The following is a 20,123-nucleotide window of genomic DNA, read 5'->3' as shown; positions in this document are numbered from 1 at the left end:
TAATTGCCATGAAGGAAAGATTATTTCAAATACCTATAAAATGTGTTTGAATTTGGGGGGAGGGAAGGAATGTAAACAGGCAGAACATTTAATTGCATGTAACTTGAACTATTCAATAAAGAATATAGATTCTTATAGGCAAAGAATTTTTTAACTTTTAAATTGTGTATTTTAAATGATATGTATTTTTTGCCCTGGTGGTTTATTTAAAAAGTTACTTATTGAGTGCCTATTTGCACCTCTGTCTTTAACATTAAGAATATAAATTCAGGTATCTCAGGAAGCCTGCCATTTAGATCATAAGATAAGATGAATGTGTTGAAAACTTAAATACTTTTTAATAGAGGCACTATTGAAAGTAATAGAGAAGAAGCCAGTATCTGTTAAGGCTTGATCAGAAGGTCAGAACCGCTGTGAGTGGTTTGTGGGATTAGTGTAGGGCTGGGCCCGCTGTGATCCTGGGGGGTTAGCGCTCTCTCTAATATTCATGAACCCGTACCTGATGCTGGTCTGGTGTAAGCAGAGCCATCAGTCAGAAAAGTCACAGGAAGTGAGAGTGGCCTGGCATCTGCAAGGATGAGCTGAATCTCAGGAGAACAGATTGGAACTGCCTGTGTCCTGTGCTTCCCAGCTCGCAGCTTGGACGATGCAGGCGACCTACAGAACAGCTGGTGTCCTTCATCAGGGAGCGGCATGTAGACTCGGCCGCAGACTATGAGAAGCGGACGGAATCTACAGCTGCTCCAAGCCAGCAAGGTGAACCAGCAGATCCACAGTTGTGTGTGCGCTGCACTAGCGCCTGACCTTACAGCAGCTCTCCACGTGCACGCCTGGCGGCTGCTGCCTTTCCGCCTCCTCGGGCAGGCACCTCCTGTGGCTCTCCCTTACCTGCAGCAGCTGCACGGCAAGGGGAATCCCGGGCAGGCTAGCTCCAGGTTTGCGGAGCTGACGACCGTGGCCATCGGGGCTCGCCGTGCAGGCTTGGCACTCAGACACAGCTTCCGGTCATTTAACTTCCAGAAAAAGCAATAGCAAAGCCGTGTTTATGTCAAATTAGGTGAAACTATCCCTCTTACAACCTGAAACCGTGGCTTTGGAGAATGCAGGTGTATATTTAACAAGTGGTTTTCAAAGCAGATAAAGGAGGAACGATGTGTGTTCCTGACAATTAATGTGTATACTTTTAAAAATGTGTCTCTCCCAGGAACTTTGCCTCCAAAGAGTGCCAAGAGCGTTAACTTGTACTATCAAAATTAAACTCACATTTACTGTGGATAAATATGTAGACCTAAAGCAGAAGAATTGTTTTACTTTATATTTAATGTTTTCTTTTTTCAACTTCTTTGCAGTTTTTTGAGGTGCCATTTGATTCAAACATGAATAGGACAAAGAACAGACCTCTGGTTCGTGGACAGATCAGGTAAAATTATAAATATAAGTCTCACATTACAGAACATTCATTTGCTTGTTTATCCTAAATCATTTTCCAGTCTTTTACCTTGAGTTGTGAATTTAAAATAACGCACCCCTAAAGGGACATACTGGTGTGAAAACACAGTACTTTTCCACTCTAACCAAAATGTACTACAGAGCTCTGAAAATGGAGCTAAGATTTGCAGTTTTGTTGTGGGAGTAACTCAGGCAATAGATTTCTTACTCCGTTCCATTCTGAGACATGGCCTGGTTTCACTTGTAGCAGTAAAGTCATTCCATTCACACAAATGATTTCTGAAAAATCCATATCAGGTCACAGAAGAAAGTTACATCTGAAGCCTTATTTTTTCAGATAAACTGATAATGCTGTTATATGCCAAGTACCTGGTAAATTACTGCCTCCATTACTCTCCGTTTCACTAAATTCAATTAAGTAGAACTGAAAGGCATATAAATATTTTAATATCACTAATGGTTAATAATTAAACATTTTATTTCCTAGAGACCTCAAAACTGGCATTTAAATTATTTTTTAATCCAATAGGTTGTGATAAGCCAAGAGGAATAGAAAGAGCCAAGTGGTTTTTTTCAAATCAGTGAGGCCTCCCTTCATATTTCCAGGAAATGCCTCCATGGAGCCTCAGATTTATTGGGGTAACGCTTGCGGATCAAATAATCACACATATTAATAAAACAATAAAGGAAACAAATGCAGATATAGTCAATAAGTCTATATAAAATGATTTTTAATATTGTTTTTAGCCATTCAATTCTTAAATGACTTGAAAATACCATTTTATTGAAAGCAATAAAGCCAGATAAAAGTATACAAGAACAGAAATCTCACCTACTTATATTTTATTTCCTTTTTTGAAATATAAATAATGCTTCCTGCCATGTTTATGTTTAGAAAATGTCAGAGTATTTTTGAGACAAGTCGTGTTAGAAGGGATAACGCAAACCCCGTAACCCATGTTGAAAGCTACAAGTGGGTCTTGCTACTGGTTAAATCACAGGTAGGTTTGTAACTTACTGAAAACTCTGTTCAGTAGTTTTCCTCAGTGAAATTGTTCTCTTCTTTAGAACCAAAGGATATATGGGGATGTAGACCTAGCAAGTAGGCTTTAGGCACATCAGATAAAAACCAGTCATTCTACTAGAAGCTCATCCGACTTTGCCCAGTACGGTCACTTCCTACACTCGGGACAGCAAGTCTGTCAGCCTTTCCAGGACAGAACCCTGGTGGGCGGTGTCCACAGTGCCCGTCTTTTCAAAGAGAGAGGTCACAGTACAGTTATTAGGCTTTAACTTCTCCTTCTGTTTGCGAGATGACCCTGGCAGAATCTCCTTCATGATAACCTTAATTGCTATCTTAGAGAGCAACTTTGTTGAAAAACAAAGATTCAAACTTACTTTTATACCTAGCATCTATTTTATTAAATAGATACAAGAGATTTTAAGAGCCTGGGGGAGAAATCTTGCACTGAGAAGTATAAATTTAAAACTGAAGACTGTATATCTTTTCATTCAGTGTTTGCTATAATACAGTAAATTATTATCTGCTACACAAATATCTGATGAGTGGGTGTCTGTAGGAGTGTAGTAGGAAGTCTTGTATCTACCAACATTTATGTCTCAGCTTTGGGGGTTCTCACATTCATAATGGCTCTTGGGCATTTGTGTAAAAAGTATAGCCAGTTTATTTTGAATTTCTCATTCTGGTATTCTGTACCCCGTTTGCCTTGGGCTGGTAGGCCTCGTTGAGTTTGTATAACTTCATAGACAGTGTTAACAGCTTGGCACGGAAGGGCCGAGGCCCTGTCCCTGCTGACGGCCAGTAGTGGGATGGCAGGTCCAGGAAAGGACACCTCGGAGGTGCTGCCGTCGACGGCTGCATCGGCCTGTGTGCGTAGCTCGGTTTCTATCCCTTCTAAAGGGGTTCTATGAGCTTTCATGGAGAAAATACGTTTCGTTGACTCGTTCAAGTAATTGCAGTTTACTTTGAAATGTGTTATTTAAGGAACATATGCCTGGACTAGTCGTGTGATTTCTTGAGGACCTGGGGAAATCCCCTCAAGGAGCCCTTTACTCACGTGCACCTGCCGGGGCACATCTGCTCCGTGTTCTTAGTCCTGTCTCCTAGAAAAACGTGGCCGGCGGGCAGACACGGAACGCCTTACAGCGCTAACACAGAACACAGTGCTTTCTGTTTGCCCGTTGACTTTATCCTTTACCCCTGAAAGGAGGAGCCGCACCGTGACACTGTCAGAGCTCAGTCGGGAAGCAGGTAGTGGAAGGCAGGGTTACGGACAGTGGGATTTGGGATAAACGATGAGATCACAAGGGAAGCCTGTCAAAGTCACACGGCAAGACTGAACTGTGAAGTTCAGTTTACACTTCCTGCTGGCATCAGCTACGTACACCGCAATGACGGTCATGAGACAGGCGGCTCTTAAGTTTCCCTCAGTGTTCAGGTGAGAAAGCTGCGGATCCGAGTGCTATGCAAAACTGGCTGAACCAAAAAATCGGCCATGTGACGCCACACCCTGAGTTCCTATTGACAACATGTAACTGTCTCTGAAAATGTCTCGTCTGTGAGAAGAAAAGCACCACTCAAGGGAAGCCAGACTTCTGCCTCTTCTTAAAAATGAGAAGGGACACAAGGGACACTTGGTGATGATATTAGGAGAATGTCCTCCTGACTTCTGTAGAGGAAAGAAATGGGTTTGTAAGGCATCATGGTGCAAGCCAGAGACAAAATGTCAAAGAGCAAACAGCTCCCAGTGAGAACCAGTTAGACGTATGGCCTTGAAGCAGTTGGGGGACAGGAGGCTCTTGGCCAAACCGAGCAGCCCAGGGATGCATCTTCCCAGTTCAGCTTGTTCTGAGGGTCAGACCGAGACAGTGAGAGAAAGGGGAGAGACGGCGCCTGTGCTCCGTGCATATCGGGACGGCTGGACTCGAAGAGGTGATGCGGGAAAGTGCTCCGCCACGTGGTCTGATTGCACAGGGCGCGCAAGGTCGAGTGGTTGTTGATGCGCATTTGCCCAGGATGGTCCTGCTTTCTACCTGCCATGTCAGCAGAATCCCTAGTCACGTCCCCTCTCAGTCTCAACAACGTCCAGTTTGGGTGATAATGATATGCCATCTGATGGTGATGACTGTGATCACAGAATTTCCTTATTGGAAGCCCATTTCATCCAAATTCCAGCTGCTTCTTTTGCGCAAGGGAGGAAGAAACACATAAATGGAATGTATGATGTATCCTTTCTTTGTAGGTAGATACTGTGATGCGGACATCCTTACATTGCTTTTTAAAAGTGACACTCAGTATCTTCACATTTTCTTATAAATTGGAACAGATGCGTAAGGTCAACGGACTTGTTTGGATATTTCTGGCAAAAATGCCATGGCTCTGAATGGTTGTTTTGAGGAAAGTTGGGCCTTTATTCTTTGAAAGAACGCACCTAAAAGTTCTTATGTCACACACAGGAACTCACACACAAGGCGCATAAACCCACGTGAGTCAAATTCCTGTAATGTGACAAAGGCAAATATTAGAAAAGCTCCCCTTCTTATCAGACAGTCAGATTTGGTATAACCTAATATTAACTTAGTGACTGGATCGAGTTAATTAGCAATTTTCAAAAATATGTGTAATAGGAAACAGGGCAGTCTTCAGATATTCTTCATATGGTCATGGAAAATGCTATCTGACTGTTCATGGACAAGTCATTGAATGAATCTTTCCACATCACAACTTTCTCATGCGTTAGGGGTTCATAATCTCAACCCTGTTCACCTCATGCATAACATCGTTGTGGGGATCGCAGTAAGATCAATAAAAATCATATAAAGAAAAGTTCATTTCTGGGGAATGGGTTTAAAACTCTAGAGAAATGTAGAGTTGTTTGCAGAACTTTTATCTGTTTTCAAAATTTGCTTTAAAGGAAATATTTCAGTGTTTATCAGATAATTCAGAATAGTTTCAAGGGAGAAGGGGAAAAAAGCAAAACACTTGGCAAATTAGAGAACACAGAAAGTAAAAATTACATGTTTTCATTTTCACACTGAAGTCGGCACAAGCGCTCCGTGGAGAGTAGGCAGTTGCTGAATCCCTCACCCACAGTGTCATCATCAGGACATGTCTGTGGAAGGACCTTGTCCCCCAGAGCAGCGTGTCATTGCTAAGCTCTCAAAGAGGGACGTGACGCGGTCTGCACCCTCTTAGAGCTATGCTGAAGAGAGATGGCCACACGCGTGCACGAGGACACTCCGTGGAGCAAAGGCACAGCTCACTCAACAAGTGTATATTTTAAATACACTGCCAGCCCCGCCCGGTGCCAGTACCAGCGGTGCGGTGGGGAATACTAAACCAGGGGCAAGCCTGAGCAGCGTGGGGGTCCGAAGAGAACTTAACCCAGCCCGGGGTCAAGGGTGATATAGAGGGAACGCAGTCTTGAAGGCAGAAACTAAAGATTGAAGAAGGACTGAGCCCCTCTGGCTGTTCCGTGCCAGGCTTTTCTTTCTGCTCCTCCTCCTCTTCTGGCCCTTTGCTGGCGGTGGTCAGCCCCCTCCTCCTCTCCCTTGCTCCCTGCATCCACCACAGCCATCGCTGCAGCCCACCGCACTCTTCTCAGCTTGGCCTTTTGGACACCTCTTTGGGGGCGCCCGGCGGGCATCTCAGATTCCATAACATCTATCCCAATCCGTCATTTTCGCTCCCAAACCGTCGTTTTCATTTTGTACTTGTTAATTTACATTCCAGAGTCAGCACCTGCGAGTCATTCGAGGCTTGCTTTCTCTTTTGTCCCCTTCCCTGGTGATCCAGCAGGCCGCGTCCTCCAGTGCCCTAAGCTCCCCGCAGCGCCTGCCCTGCCCCCGCCGCCCTAGTGCCGGACTGCTGCTGGTCGCTTTGCTGCTCTCCCCTCTGCTGCCTCTTGGACCCTTTCCATTTCCGTCCCACTCAGCCACCAGGTAGGTTTTCCTTAAACAATTACATTGGTTTCTGTCTTAAAACTTTTGGGATTTCCTGAATATAGGTAAGAAAAATATTTGTTTTCAGTTCTTCTGTGTATATAGAAGGTTTTTCCAGGTCCAGTCCTCCCCAGTTCTTCCAGCCTCACGCCCGCTGCACTCCCCTTTTATGCTGTGCCGTGATGAACTGGCACGGCCGATTTGTTCGCGGAGGTGCTGTGCCTTCCCTCGTCCCTGCCAGGGTGCTCACCTTGCCCTTGCACGGCCTGGGTAGGTTTTGTGCCAAGTGTTCCTTCCTCTGGAAGGGACAGCTGTCCCCATACTCCAGTGAGGCGGTATCAGCGTTCTCTCTCTCCACTCTGTGTGCACACCTCTGGCTTCACTCTACTGCGCGCCCTCTGTGCTGTTTCCTGCGCCTCTTTATTACCACCTTCCAGGAGTTTCTCCAGGACGGAGACGGAGGGTTCCTCAGAGTGGACCGTGGGCTCATGAGAGTGAGCAGAGACACCGGTCACAGGCCCGGGGGAAGCCGAGAGCAGGGACCAGGGCGGTCACGGTGGAGGTGGGCATGAGTCTGGCCACTGCGGCCTCCAAGTTCGGGTAAATTGCGTCTGCTTTCCAAAGCCCCTCCCATCTTTCTGTGGCTCGCCGGTCTCCACAGGAGGACCCTGCCCATCCCTGCCTCTCTGCCTTTGCTCTTCCTGTCCATTTCTACCTACCTTCTCCTTTTTTCTTTCTTCTGCAACTTCTGTTTGTCCCTTAAAGAGGGTCTCTGTACTGTCTATGTGAATGTCCACCTTTCTTAAATTCTGCAGCGCTTTGCATAGGTACCGCATAACTCATTATAAGGTAAAACAGCAAAGGAAACCTGAGCGCCTAATCCCAGCGAAGCAGCAGCTCCACTTTCTGGTCAAATCCTCATGACCAGCACAACAAAAACACACCCGGCATCCGATTGCAGGTGCCCAGCCTGAAGAGAGGATGGCGTGGAGCCTGCACGGAGCTGGGCCCTTTAGGGTCCTCCACCTCTCCCCCACTGAGAGTCGTACTGACGGCAGGAGAGTATGAACTCCCAGCCCTCTCAATATAGACTTCTCTTTTGTTCCCCTGGGCTTTTTTTTTTTCTTTCAATTTTTTATTTATTGATTGGGGGTGGGGACATCAATTTGTTGTTCCACTCACCTATGCATTCATTGTTTGATTCTTGTCTGTGCCCTGACCAGAACTGAATGCACAGCCTCCGTGTATGCGGATGATGCTCTCACCTCCTGAGCTACCCAGCCTCTGCTGTGTCTTGATGAACTGGCACGGCCGATTTGTTCGCGGAGGTGCTGTGCCTTCCCTCGTCCCTGCCAGGGTGCTCACCTTGCCCCTTTTAACATAACTTAGTGATTCTCAAACTTTAGTGGACACAGTTATTTCATTTCTCTTTTTGGAACAGTGCACACATAACTTCGCATGTACTCTATGGATGACTCCAGGGAATTTTGTAGGATAATTTTGAGCCATACACACTTTTACTTGAGGGCCGACCTAGATCGCCTGCGGGTCCCCAGGGTACAAGGAGAGGGACCTGCATCCGGCCATGGCAGCCTGGCTGCCGCCTGGGGCTGCCAGCCTCTCCTTTCACGGGGCTGCCGCCGTCGGCCTGTGTTGTTCCAGACAGTGGAGAAAATGGCACTGAATATATTTAATAAAGGAGTAGTGAGATCACTGACTGTTTTTGAAATAGTTATAATATAAAAATACCCATTACATTTTAGGCAACAGAAATTTTCCACAATTTTTTTAAGAATCAAAAAGGAAAATCTTTACAACTAAAATAACATTTAGTAAGAATAAAATCTATGAAATTACATTGTAATTTGTTTCATTTTTCCAAGGAGAATTCAAAGGACAGTATGTTACCACTTTATTGCCTACATAAATGCCTACGGTATCACAGAAAATAAAAGTGGAAGGAAGGGGAGGGAAAGATTGTCTCCCTTATCAACTGTTTGGGAAAATGCTGCTTTTTCTGTTTTCCTCACTAGTGAAAAGCAAAGACATTTTTATACTAAGATGACATGTTTAAATGCATCCCCCTCTTGCAGAGACAAGGCTGTTAGTTATCCTGATTGTCCAGTCTGCTGAGCGCTGTGTCCTTCTGTACACACAGGTGGTTAATAGAAACATCCTTTTGCAGCTCCTATTTACCAAATGTAGTTCTGTGGCAACACTTGACCCCACAGCTCTCTGCTCCTCCCTCCGCTCTGGGGCCTTTGTGGCAGAACTCTTTATCAGAGCCTTCAGGGACTGGGGGCCACTTGGTACGTCCAAGTCCTCCGTGCCTCACAACACCCAGGAAGCATCCCAGATGCACGCGGGTGAACTTGCAGTCTCGGAGCACTTGGCACCATTTGCTGTAGCATGTGCATCGGGCACGTCTAGAGAACTGCTCCGGGGTCAGAATGGCGCTGTTTGAACCTCTGGTCTCGCTCGTCACCACGGAGTCCATCCCCATCAACCTGCGGCCGAGCCACATCTGTTCCCCTGAGGCTGAGTGTGAGCACGGCCATCCCAGCCTCAGGATCAGCAGCCTCCACGCTGCTGGTCGTCCGGACGCACGTGGTAAAGGAGCCTGTCGCGGGTAAAGCCAAGATGTGGTTTGTCTTTGACACATCATATTTCTCCGCCGTTTTTACATCCTCACCAGTAACTTCCTTCCTTCGCGCCCTATGCATCACTCAGGTACTCCGTTCCTCGGAGTACTCCATCCATGTAATGAAGCTCTGTGGCTACTTGCAGTGTTGGACAATTAGATAAAATGGATTGAGTAGTTTCAGGGTGGCTGTGGGGACGGGTCAGAGGAAGAGGTGTGGTTGCAAATGAATGTGCCCAGGAGTTCTTCCTCAGTTACATCTCAGTTCTTCATCGGAGGACTGAGCGTTTTTCCACAGCAGATAATAGCTGCCGGAATCTAACACCTGTGTTTGGAAGTTGTTGGCGGCGCATAGGGCCTGTGGGACCCCATCTCTAACATGTGGCCTGCATGCTCTGAGACCTAGGGACCAGCTTGCCCGAGAGCAGGCGTGTGGCTCAGCCTCTCCCAGGGTCTCTCTCAGTGTCTCTTCCAATCCCCTGCTCCATCGGGTCCTTTCCTTCTGACATCGTATTTGGACAAGTGGCCCTTCTGTCTTAGAGAAAAGTCTTAAATCAGCTGCCACATATATGTAGTGTTTCTCCTCTTTTTGTAGCCAGGCTTCTGGAAAGAGTGGCCCACTCACCACTTTACCAGTTACGGTTCAGCCTCCACTCTCACTATTCATCTCTGCTTTTCTCTTTACTTCCGCTTCATCGTTTCCTCTCTGACTGGCTCCTCTGATCCCACTTCCACTTAAAGTGACAGCTCATCAACATGGTAGCCTTGCCTTAGCCCCCAAGGTCTTCCGGCCGAGTCCTCCATCCCAGCTCCAAAGCCTTGTGAGAGAACACTGGAGTGCCCAAGCTCGGCGCAGTCCGTCCCCACTGTGGCAGTGGAAGGGGCGTGGGGACACTTGGGGGTGGGGCAGGGGGACAGTACCTCAGGCTGCCCCTTCCAGGGCTGCGCCTGCACTCGGCCAGATGGGCATCTCAGGCCCTGACTCCATTGCGTATATTTCCGGCAATGATCCAGCCCCCACCCTGGGCGGCACACACACTTTACATCAAATTCTCCCCGTCTTTTGCGGTCAGAGCCCAAGGTAAAAATTCTTACATTTAATAGTTACTGAGTCATATTTTGCCTCAGACATACACAGGTATTTATCCTCCCTCACCGTCTGCCCTGTATTTGGCAGGGACATTTGGAGTGTTTCCTGGTTCTCTCAAAGTGAAAATTTTCTGTTTTATGTTTTCTCTTTGTTTTTAGAGAGGACATAGGGATACAGACACCTTTAATCTGCCATCTGTATCCAAATTGAGGCCCTTCAGACTTAAATTTCTAATGCATTTTACACATGTATTTTTTTAAGTAATAACCTTTTTTCTGGTCTATTCTAATTTAAATTAATCTTTCTTAAGAATGTCAGTGCCTAACGTTTCCTCTATACATTTTAGAATTAAATAATTCCCTTGTCTAATTCAATTCATTAAGAATTTATTGATTACCCATAATGTTACCAGCACTGCCAGTTGTTTTCATAATGCTCAAAAGGCTTATAATCTCAGTGAAGAAAATTAGCCAGATGCATAAAGTGCTTAGCAGATAGGACAAAGGAGCCCATAAATATGTATTGAATGAAATGAGTGAATTGGTACAAACAAGCAGTTCTCGGGGAGGTCAGAAAAGAAAACTCGAGTAAGGACACACCAGACAGTGAGAGCTTCCTGCAGAGGTGGGGCCCGGGCGAGGCCTTCTTCCTTGTTATTTTAAAACACATCTGTATTTTGATTACGTCTCCTTTGATTATCCATTTTTCAGCTTGGTGATGTCGACAGGGAAATAATACATGTCAGCGTTAGTTTTTCCAGCTTAATGGATCAGATGAGAGTGATCCATAACTTCTGAGCTTTGGGTGTGGGCTGTAAGCTGGAGAGATAGACCGATAAGGGCAGAGTGAAAGGCTCTTTGGAGAGGATGAATTTAACCACTCGGAACCACGGCCAGCCAATACCTGGTTTTTCAATGAATGATGGAGATTGAGTTTTCAAAATGAAATGGATTATTTAGCTGGCATTATTAACTTAAAGAACAGGGTTTAGCCTAAGTATTATAGGGATTTACAGGAGACATTTTTCACATTTACTGAAGGTTTTACCAGTAAGCACTTAAGCAAATGTAAACGCTTTGCGGGCTGCAGGGGCGCTGTGAACGCCATTCATCACCGGCCACGCCAGCCCAGGGGACGTGCGCCCAGACCAGGCTGGGGCTCTGCGGGCTTTCTGAAGATTGTTATGATTAGTCTCTTGGTGTGGATATATTGCGAATGTAATAGGAACATAAACATTTTATAAGTATAGAGATTTCTTTTTTTAGCATTAACCAGTCATTTGAAGTGGCAGGAAGAACAAATTTGGTCTCAAATTAATAATAGTGGTGCTAACATAGAGAACTTTGTTCTCAAAGTAAAATCATTTGGCATTATGAACCCAGGAAAAAGTTTCTGTGCATATCAGTCATGCCTGGTTGTCACCATGGGTGCGTGAGAGGAACGCTGGACGGTAGCCCTTTCTCGCCTTGTCACAAGAGAAAAGAAAGCATTTATGATTTGAAGCATCGTGAATTGTGAACATTTGTGAACAGCAGTCCTGGGAATGGGGGATTGTTCAGTTCTCATGTCCCTTTTTATAACCAAAGATATTCAGATATTTTAATGAATATAAATATGGAGAGTCAGCTATCACATCACAGTAACTAAGTTGATCACTTATAGTCCCTTGAGAAGTCACAGGAGCAAACACCATTTATTAATAACTGGAGTCATTTAGTCTAATGGCCCATCACTTTGTTTCCTTCTCATTTCCCATAAGGAGATGGGAAAGGGTTGGCACAATCAAACGCTCTCCTCACAGATGGTGTTAGGGGAGCCACGGTGACTTGTAAGACGGTGTTCTCTTTTGCACGGTTTGTAACTTTGTCTCAGCCAACATTCTGGGCCCCTCTTGGATACGGGGAGTATAAAGACAAATGGAACAGAGCATAGGCACTGAAAACGTAGGATGCAGTGGGCCGGAGAGGCAAGGCAACCGGCCCGGGGTCCTGAGGACGGAGAAGTGCTGTGTGGCTGCAGGCGTGTGGACCGCTGCCAGGAGGGCGAGAGAGGGGAAGCGGGGTGGGAGGGGGGTTCTGGGGGACTTGTGTTGATGTCTAGGCTGAATCTTAGAGGGCAGAGAGCAGTGCTCCACCAGCAAGACCGAGAGAAGCGTTGGGGGAGCGGGAGGGGAGGGTGTGTTCTAAGCAGGGCGGAGGAGCCACACGTGTCACAGGAGGGCTGGCTCCCGCAGGCCACACCGCGGCAGCCCGCAGGCCAGATCCTGGAGAGGCCCTTTTCGTTTGACCAGCTGTGCTTTCCTACATTTGCCAACATTTAAAAATAGAAAAATTTAACATAAAGTCCCAGATTCCTGGGTTTTGGCACATTTCCTCGTGGTATCTGCCAGCCAGACCTGAGCAGCAGTTCCCACGTCCTCTGCACTCACTTCAGGTAGTCCCGGTGCCCCGCTCCCTTATGTTGCCAGCCTCTCCCCACGGGGAAGGTTGGGGGGGGGGGGGGGGCGGGGGGTGTTCACATGCCCTGTCCTGGACCAAAGGGGATAGGCTCCCCTGCACTTTACACAAGTGAACCAAGGTGCATTTTTCTCTTTTATAGACTCTTATAAATTAAAGAGGGAGGGAGTCAGAGAATTAAACCATCTGGCTCAACCAGAAAAAGGAAAAGCATGTGTCACCCATGTGGCAGGTGTTCCGGGAACGGGGATGACGGAGGACCTCGTAGGTGGCCCCTGAGCTCAAGGAGTTTTGGGGACTACACTGAGGGGGGACCATTACACTGGAGACTTCATTATCATGGATGGGATCAAGCAACAGGAATCTTTCCCCTGAAAATTCCAGTCTTTGTACAAATAGCTTTTCCTTAATTTAAACTGAATTGATGTAGCATAATTTGAGTCACCGTGTGCTTCCTCCTGAGTTAGAAGGCTGAATCTCACAGGTCAACAATGGAGTGTCTCTTGGCTTTTTTTTTTTTTCTCCCTTATCTACCTCATTTATTAATAAGATTCTTGTAATTTTCAAAAACTCATTCAGCTCAGACCTCCTTTTTTCCCTTGAGAAAAAGTGTTTTTCTAATACATGCCACAGTACCCATATTCTGAACATAACCATGCCCAAAATACTTCCTTATTCTTGAATTTCTTTTAAACCTGTTTAGACATTTGATTTAATTTTTAAATAAGTTACCATCATTTTTATGCAGTTGATAGCTTTTTGAACATTGCTGTATAAATTTTTTTAAAAAAATATGTTCCTTGTCCTCATTTTCTTCACATATTCCTTAAATTGTGAATTTATGTCAGTCCTCTGCTACCTTGCAGTATCTATAACTTGAGACTTCTTCAGAAATAGAAAACTCCTAAATAAAATTCTTGGGAAATATTTTTAGAATAGTTATCTGTAGAAACTTTCCCCAAGAGCTCAAACCAAAGCTTGAATGTCAAATTTATACATGAAATTAAAGTTAAATTGGTTTGGTTAGATTAAAGTTTGGGATTTTCTTTTGCTTTTGAAGAAAGGAAATTTTATTTTGTAATTTAAAAATCATTTATTCTGAACTAATGACTCAAAAGTATGAGATTAACTTTTGTATAAACCAATTACCTGCAGAGCTGCTTAAAATATAAAGCTTCTTGATTTTATATAACATTTTGTAGCCCTCTCTGACACATTACTTAAACAGAAAGGCCATATTTCTCTAGCAAGTTATTTTAAAAGTCAAGTAATTTAAATTACATTTATTAAGTGCAAGAAATAGAAATCAAATTAAAGCCTGTATATTTCTCCTCATTTGTTTCTAATTTTTGTAGAAAATTCCACTTTGATCGAGCTACTAAGGTTTGGTGTTTAGTAAACAAAGAAATATGTTTTAAGGGAGGAATAAATAATTCATAGAAACATGTTGACAAATTTCCCTCGCTCATAGTCTATTAGTTCCTTTTCTACAGTAGCCTTGGGCAGGAAAGGCAAAAGTAGAAAGATCCCATGCATTGATGCTCAGTAGAAGGATATCTCAATTTAAAATGTAATTCAGTTTTGGATATGAGTTTGGAAATAGATCATCATTCAACCCTCAGCATGAGCCATAAACCTGTTTGCATGAGTGAGTGAATAAATAGAAAAATTTTTTTTTAGTTCAAGAAAATCATTATATTTTTTTCTGCCACCATCCCCCCCCCCCCATCAAATAGAGCTATTTTCCTTGGTCTACATTAATTGTTTTATTGAAAATTAAAACATTTTTGCATATCATCATATCCCCTTCACCTGCCTTTCTGATCTTTCCTATATAAATTCACTACAGGGAGACCCACTCAGAGATATTAATTTCTCTGTTCTTAATAAAGGCCATTACAGAAACTATTGTAGATGGGCAAGCACACCAATGTTCTTTAAAAATATTTTGCATGTGATCAATCTAGTTCCTCCTGGTGCTGGTTTTAAAAAAATAATCCACTTGATATATCTTCTCTCTATCCCAGAACCATTATTCTTGCAAATTCTCTTCCTACTTGGCAGTTTCAAAAAGTATTCTTTGCATCTCTTACTGATGTATTTTCATTGTGTACAAGTCGTGCCGTTTATTTAGATAAACCCTTTGTTTAACTCTTTCACTTCACTTTATTTCAAACAAGCCTTCAGTTAACTTGTAAAGCTGTGTCAAATATGACAAAAATGCCCCCCCCGGGGGGGGGGGAATCTCATAAAAAAGAGACTGGGGAAGAGACAAATCAGAGCCAAAATTAATCGACCTAAAAGACGCACACCGTAACCCCTCCCCCCATGCCAGCCTAAGAGTCACCCGTGGGCGGGCAGCGCCTGCTCCCTGCGGGCTGGGTTTGCCCCACAAGATGCTCTGGAATGTCTGCAGGGCAGATTAAAGAACTAGCTAGCTGAATTCTGTTTCTTTCAACTAGCATTTGATAAAAATTGTGGGGTGTTCATGATTCTTCAAAAATGCCCAACACGAACTTCTGTTGCTAGGCACAGGGGCAGCCTGTCTCGTTGTTCGCCACCCTGGCAGGCGGAGGGATCCTTCTGAAAAGCTGCTCTGATCGTTTTCCTCCCATAGGTCAAAAACAGAAAACTTTGTTGACTTTGCAGTAGCCCAGAGTGGCCGGGTGCCTCCGTGTAGCCTTGTTAAGCTCTCTGACGAGCGCCCCCCCGCGCCCCGCCCCCGCCCCCGCCCCACCCAGCTGCGCCCCGGGCGGGAGGACCACGCCGCGCTCTCGCTCCTTCGGCCCTCCTCCTCGCCTGCTGCTCCCTGCCCTTGCTGCCCGGCTCCCACCTCTCCGCTGGGTCTCCGTTTGAACAGCATTTTTCCTAGAAACCTTCCCCCAGCACCCCGCCAGCCCCGCACACCGCCCGTCCGTGCCCGCACACAGCCCCTTCCCCTGTTGCTCCGGCCTGGTTGCTGCTGCCTCCCCTCCGGGGCGCGTGCTCCCAGGGCGGTGCTCACCTGATCACATCCCAGGTCTTTTTCTTCTCTTCTCCTCCTTTTCTTCTTTTCTCCTTCCGTCTTCTCCTTCTCATCATCTTCCTCCTCTGCTCTTCCTCCTCCCCCTCCTCTTCGTCCTCCCCTCCTCCTCCTATTCCCTCTTCCTCTTCCCTTCCCAACTATTTTCATCCCAGGGAAGGCAGGAGAAAGTTAGGCTACTTCCACAACGGGATAAACTGAAGGAGCTTTCAAACCCAGCCGGAATCTGCAACCAGGCTGAAGATTCCAGCTCTCGGCAGACCCGAGAAATAAGGGAACCGGTAAACCCTATCGCAGGACTGTGCACCACCTACAAGGTGGGGGAGGGGGAAACTCAGGATTAGGCGAGTGAGCCCTCAGGTGAGCCTGAGCACAGGTCCTGTTTCCGTCGTTTTACTTGGTGACTCAGTTTCTCATCTGTAAAATGAGGATAATACTACCTCAATAAATGTGTTTTGCGTTGTTACTTTTTGTTTTGTTTTTAATGCCGTACCTGGTGTTGATACAGGTTCTGGAAATAGGCTTTCTCTGATATTGCCGGTAGAAGTGTCCACAAGGATTAACGCTGGAGTATAGACAGGTGGTTCAAGTCAAAATCCCTCAAGTGTTCAAAATCTCTAAAACCTGGCTCTACAATCTCACGTGTGGGAATTTATCCTCGGAATTTATCCTGATCGCTGTGCTATGAACAAGTCTGTCTATAAAGTATTCATCCCAACATTATTTCTAATTAAGGAAATGGAAAAATACTAAGTGTCCAAACAGGGTATATTGATGGACTTAATTGTGGTATATCCATAGAATAGGCCACTGTGTAACTATTAACGGTGACCATGTACAAGAATTCTTAATGTTACAGGGAAATTATTAAGATCTATTGAAGTAAAGTAAGTAACAAAACCACAATTCATTATGTTCTGTTATTTTTTAAGTAGATATATTTCTAGGAAAAGGCTAGAAAGAGATTAACCAGTATGTTTCCCTGAATAACTAATTTAGAATTTCTTTGTGATTTTTGGTAGTTTCAATTTTCCTGAAATAAACATATATTGCTCTTAAAATACATTTCAGGGAAAATAAAGCATCACGAAAATAAACCTCACAGAGTATGCAGCCAGAGCCCCTTTGCCCATAACGTGAGAAAGGCGTTCACCAGTTCAGGCTCCTGGGAGCGGGAGGGGCCGGGTTCCTGGAGGGCCGAGGTGCTGAGAATGGCCCCGGCTACCTGGGTAAATGTTTCATCTACGTGCCGTGTCAGCCTACTCAGTTTTTACTCAGTTTTTTTTCACACCCCTGAGCACACTGATTTAAACACCAAAATTAAGCCTCATATGAGGTTTTCTGTGATTTTGAGAAGGGTCAGAAATGAAACTAACACATAAAATTGCCTATCTCAATAAATTAAATTCATGTGTGCTTTTCTGAAAGCACTTTCATAACACTAGTACTTTGGAATCCAGCTGGCTTCCACAGACCTTGGAGAAGGAATGAACAACCTCCTTTTTTCTTTTTCTTTTTTTCTTTCTTTCTTTTTTTTACACAAGGTCCAATTGAGGAAAAATAAAAATATTTATGAGCTACATTTTTCTCCCACCCAAAATAAAACTAGCTTTTTAGAATCCCATAGGAAAAAAAAAATCTGTTCTTATAAGCTATAAACTACATTATTGGAAGAAGAACAACAGTTGTAATATTTGCACTGCTTTTTAGCCATCTGAATTCTCTCTGCGCACGTGTCAGATGAACACAGAGGCATCATCCTAAACTTTCCTCTGGAAAACTATGGTGTATGCTCTATGGGGAAGCCAGGTGAGAAGTCTGTGTCAGTGGGCGCTGAGATAGAGTTGGGGAGCAAACAGGAAATTGAGTCATCAAGGAAGTAAAGACACATGTAGTATATATACTTCATCAGGACGTTTGGGTTTAAAGAGGGGTAGTAAGGACTTTGGTGGAACCGGGAACAATGTAATTGAGCTGAGGATGCGAAAGGTCAGTAGACAGGGGAGACAGAAGATAAAGACAGATTCCAGAGGACATGAAATAAAAGTGGAGTGTTTATCTTTACAAATGGAGATGTTGTGTTCCTCCAAATGGGAGAAGGGTACGGCAGTAAAGATGAGGGTGCTTGTCGCTGTTACGGAAACGGGAAGGAGAGCTGCTGCGGGTACGAGGGGATGAGTAAGTCTGGAGACTCGAGGAGGCTGGAGAGGAGCTAAAACTGCCGCCGAGGAGGAACAGGAAAGGGAGCCTGTCCCCCGCAGCACCAGCGCAGCTAGCGCACCCTCGACCTGGGGCCCGCCCGTGCGGTGGTAGAGCAGCCTCCGACAGAAGTGGGGGCGCTGGGCCATTAAGCAGATTCAGAGATGGGAGCGGTCCGGGCCGGAACAGTGGGAGGAAAGGCAGAGCAGAGACGGAGGGGGCCGTGGGGAGGGCTGTGGGAGTCACTGACCACAAGACCTATAAGAAGAGGAACCGGGCCTGGGGGTAGAGATTCACCCTCAGGGTTGACCATGCAGTAAGCATCTTGACAACAACATGTACCATGTTCTCTTTATCCATCAAAACTGCCCCCCGCGTGGGGTCCGTCTCCAGGGCAGAGTGGTCACAGGTCGAGGAGAGAGTGCTGGGCACCTTAGCAGAGTGGGAGCTGGAGTTCTCCAAATCACCGCCGGCTCTGTGTTCTGTTTCCCTGACTTCGCTCGGCGTTTTCAGCGGATGGGCTCTCCTGTTCTCGCACCCCCGTTCCCAGCTGAGTTCTCACTTTTAACCACAGGGCTTCGGCCCTGCCGTGGGAACACTGCGACCCTGTGCATAGGAGGTATTATCTCCTGTGCAGCGGAGGGCAAAGGTTGTCCTCCTTGGGGAACTGGCCGTGGCCAAAACCAGGACTCCGAGAAGCTGCACACCGTGACCCTTGCTTCCCAGTGAGCACGTTGCGGAGTCTGGCTGAGTGGAACCACCGAGTGCTCAGAGGCACGATTATGGCCTCTGTAAGGAGAAGGCAAGCTCAGCAACCTCCTGGAGGTTTCATAAGAAAGAATAAACAAACATGCATAGAATCAGGAACTAGTGGATCCAAGTTATGTAAACTTTCAGAAAGTCTTCCACAAGATTCGACACAAAGTTTACTCTAAAAAAAGTAGACTCTCGAGAATCAGCCTTATAATCATCACTACCATTGTATAGTTTTATTTGACAATTTTCTTTTCCCTTTATGACACTGTGACCTCCTCTTGGAAGTCCTGTGTCCACGACCCAGCTGTGGCCCTGGCACCGCAGAGCAGCGCGTGTTGCCGCACTGGCACCATGCTGAGCCTGTCATTTATTACAGAGGGGCACCCGCAGGCACTCTGCCATGGCCACTATCACCAATTAGGTGACACTTTCCAATAAGGTATAAATAAATAGCAGAACTACTTCCAGAGTTAAGATGCTATTTTGTGCCCAAGTCTTATAATACCAAGTTCCACATGGTTTATCCATAGCCATCGCTCACTTTGCGCTGACTGTAAAACAGAACTCTGCAAAACAGGCACGTGTCCGCCCTCACTTCAGCCCCCTGAAGAGAAGGGGGAATTAGGCGACCACCTCTCCTGTACAGGTGAGCCAAGGGAGGCCCGCACGTCCCGCAGCCAGGAGGGGCGGCACCTGTGTCCCAACCTAGAGCGCTCACCCCTCCACACCAGCAGAATTCGCTCCTGCAGACTCCCCCCTCCTGTGAAGTCCCATAAAGAAGATGCCCCGTAAAGGGAGAGGCCACGTCAGCTCTGCCGCCTGGGTCACTTTGACATGCAGGGTGGATGGTTCTCTCCTCAACAGCTCTGATTCCAGCGTGTGGCTCGCTGGCCTGCGAAGTGATGGCTCTGTGTTCTCTGCTCTTCCCCAGCCCGTTGCTCGCCGTGTCCTTCGCCACTTGCTGTGCTGTTCCGGGAGTGGCCCTTCTGACCTGGGGGGTGAACCCACTCACAGGAGCGCTGGGGCTCTTCAACATCTTCCTGTACACCTGCTGCTACACCCCCCTGAAGCGGGTCAGCATCGCCAACACGTGGGTCGGAGCCGTCGTCGGAGCCATCCCTCCCGTCATGGGCTGGACGGCAGCCACGGGCAGCCTCGACGCTGGTGAGTGACACGCGTGGCGCAGCTTCTGCTCAGCAGGACACACGGCGCGGGTGCCCGACCCAGGGGCCCAGAGGCTCTTCTGGGAGCGTCAGCACACGCTGGCCACGGACGCCTCCTTCCCCGACCTGCGGTGCTGGCGTCAGAGCCACCCCGTCGGCGCGGGCTCTCGGGCAGCGCACGGCTGGGGCGGTCTGAGACGCTGAGCTAGCGGGAGACTGGGTCACGTTGGCTTTCCTCCTAGACTTGGGGGAGCAGTGTTGTCTCAGCCTGTGAGGACAGGTACGCTAAAAACAAAGTACCTAAAAACCACCAGCCGCGTTAGCACTGGGGATGCGTTCGGGGGGCGGCCCACACCGCGGAGGTGCCTGGTCCCAGGCCTCCCCG

At 46.4% G+C, this 20,123-nt stretch overlaps 1 protein-coding gene across 2 annotated transcripts in view; it reads left to right on the top strand.

The window, feature by feature from the left end:
* The window catches only part of LOC129068792 (protoheme IX farnesyltransferase, mitochondrial), a 118,097-nt gene that overhangs the window by 82,805 nt on the left and 15,169 nt on the right, over positions 1 to 20,123 (top strand). For both annotated transcript variants that reach the window (XM_054571215.1, XM_054571216.1), the window contains exons 5-6: positions 1,350 to 1,420; positions 19,507 to 19,739. In XM_054571215.1, coding sequence (XP_054427190.1) covers positions 1,350 to 1,420; positions 19,507 to 19,739 — 304 coding nt within the window. The remainder of the gene's footprint in view (positions 1 to 1,349; positions 1,421 to 19,506; positions 19,740 to 20,123) is intronic.

This window comes from Pteronotus mesoamericanus, unplaced genomic scaffold (assembly GCF_021234165.1).
Source record: "Pteronotus mesoamericanus isolate MK-2021 breed Mesoamerican mustached bat unplaced genomic scaffold, CSHL_Meso_final contig_22, whole genome shotgun sequence".
In the NCBI taxonomy this organism is placed as follows: Eukaryota; Metazoa; Chordata; class Mammalia; order Chiroptera; family Mormoopidae; genus Pteronotus; species Pteronotus mesoamericanus.
Note: the sequence above shows the minus strand (reverse complement) of the source record. Positions and strands in the feature narration are given on the sequence as shown.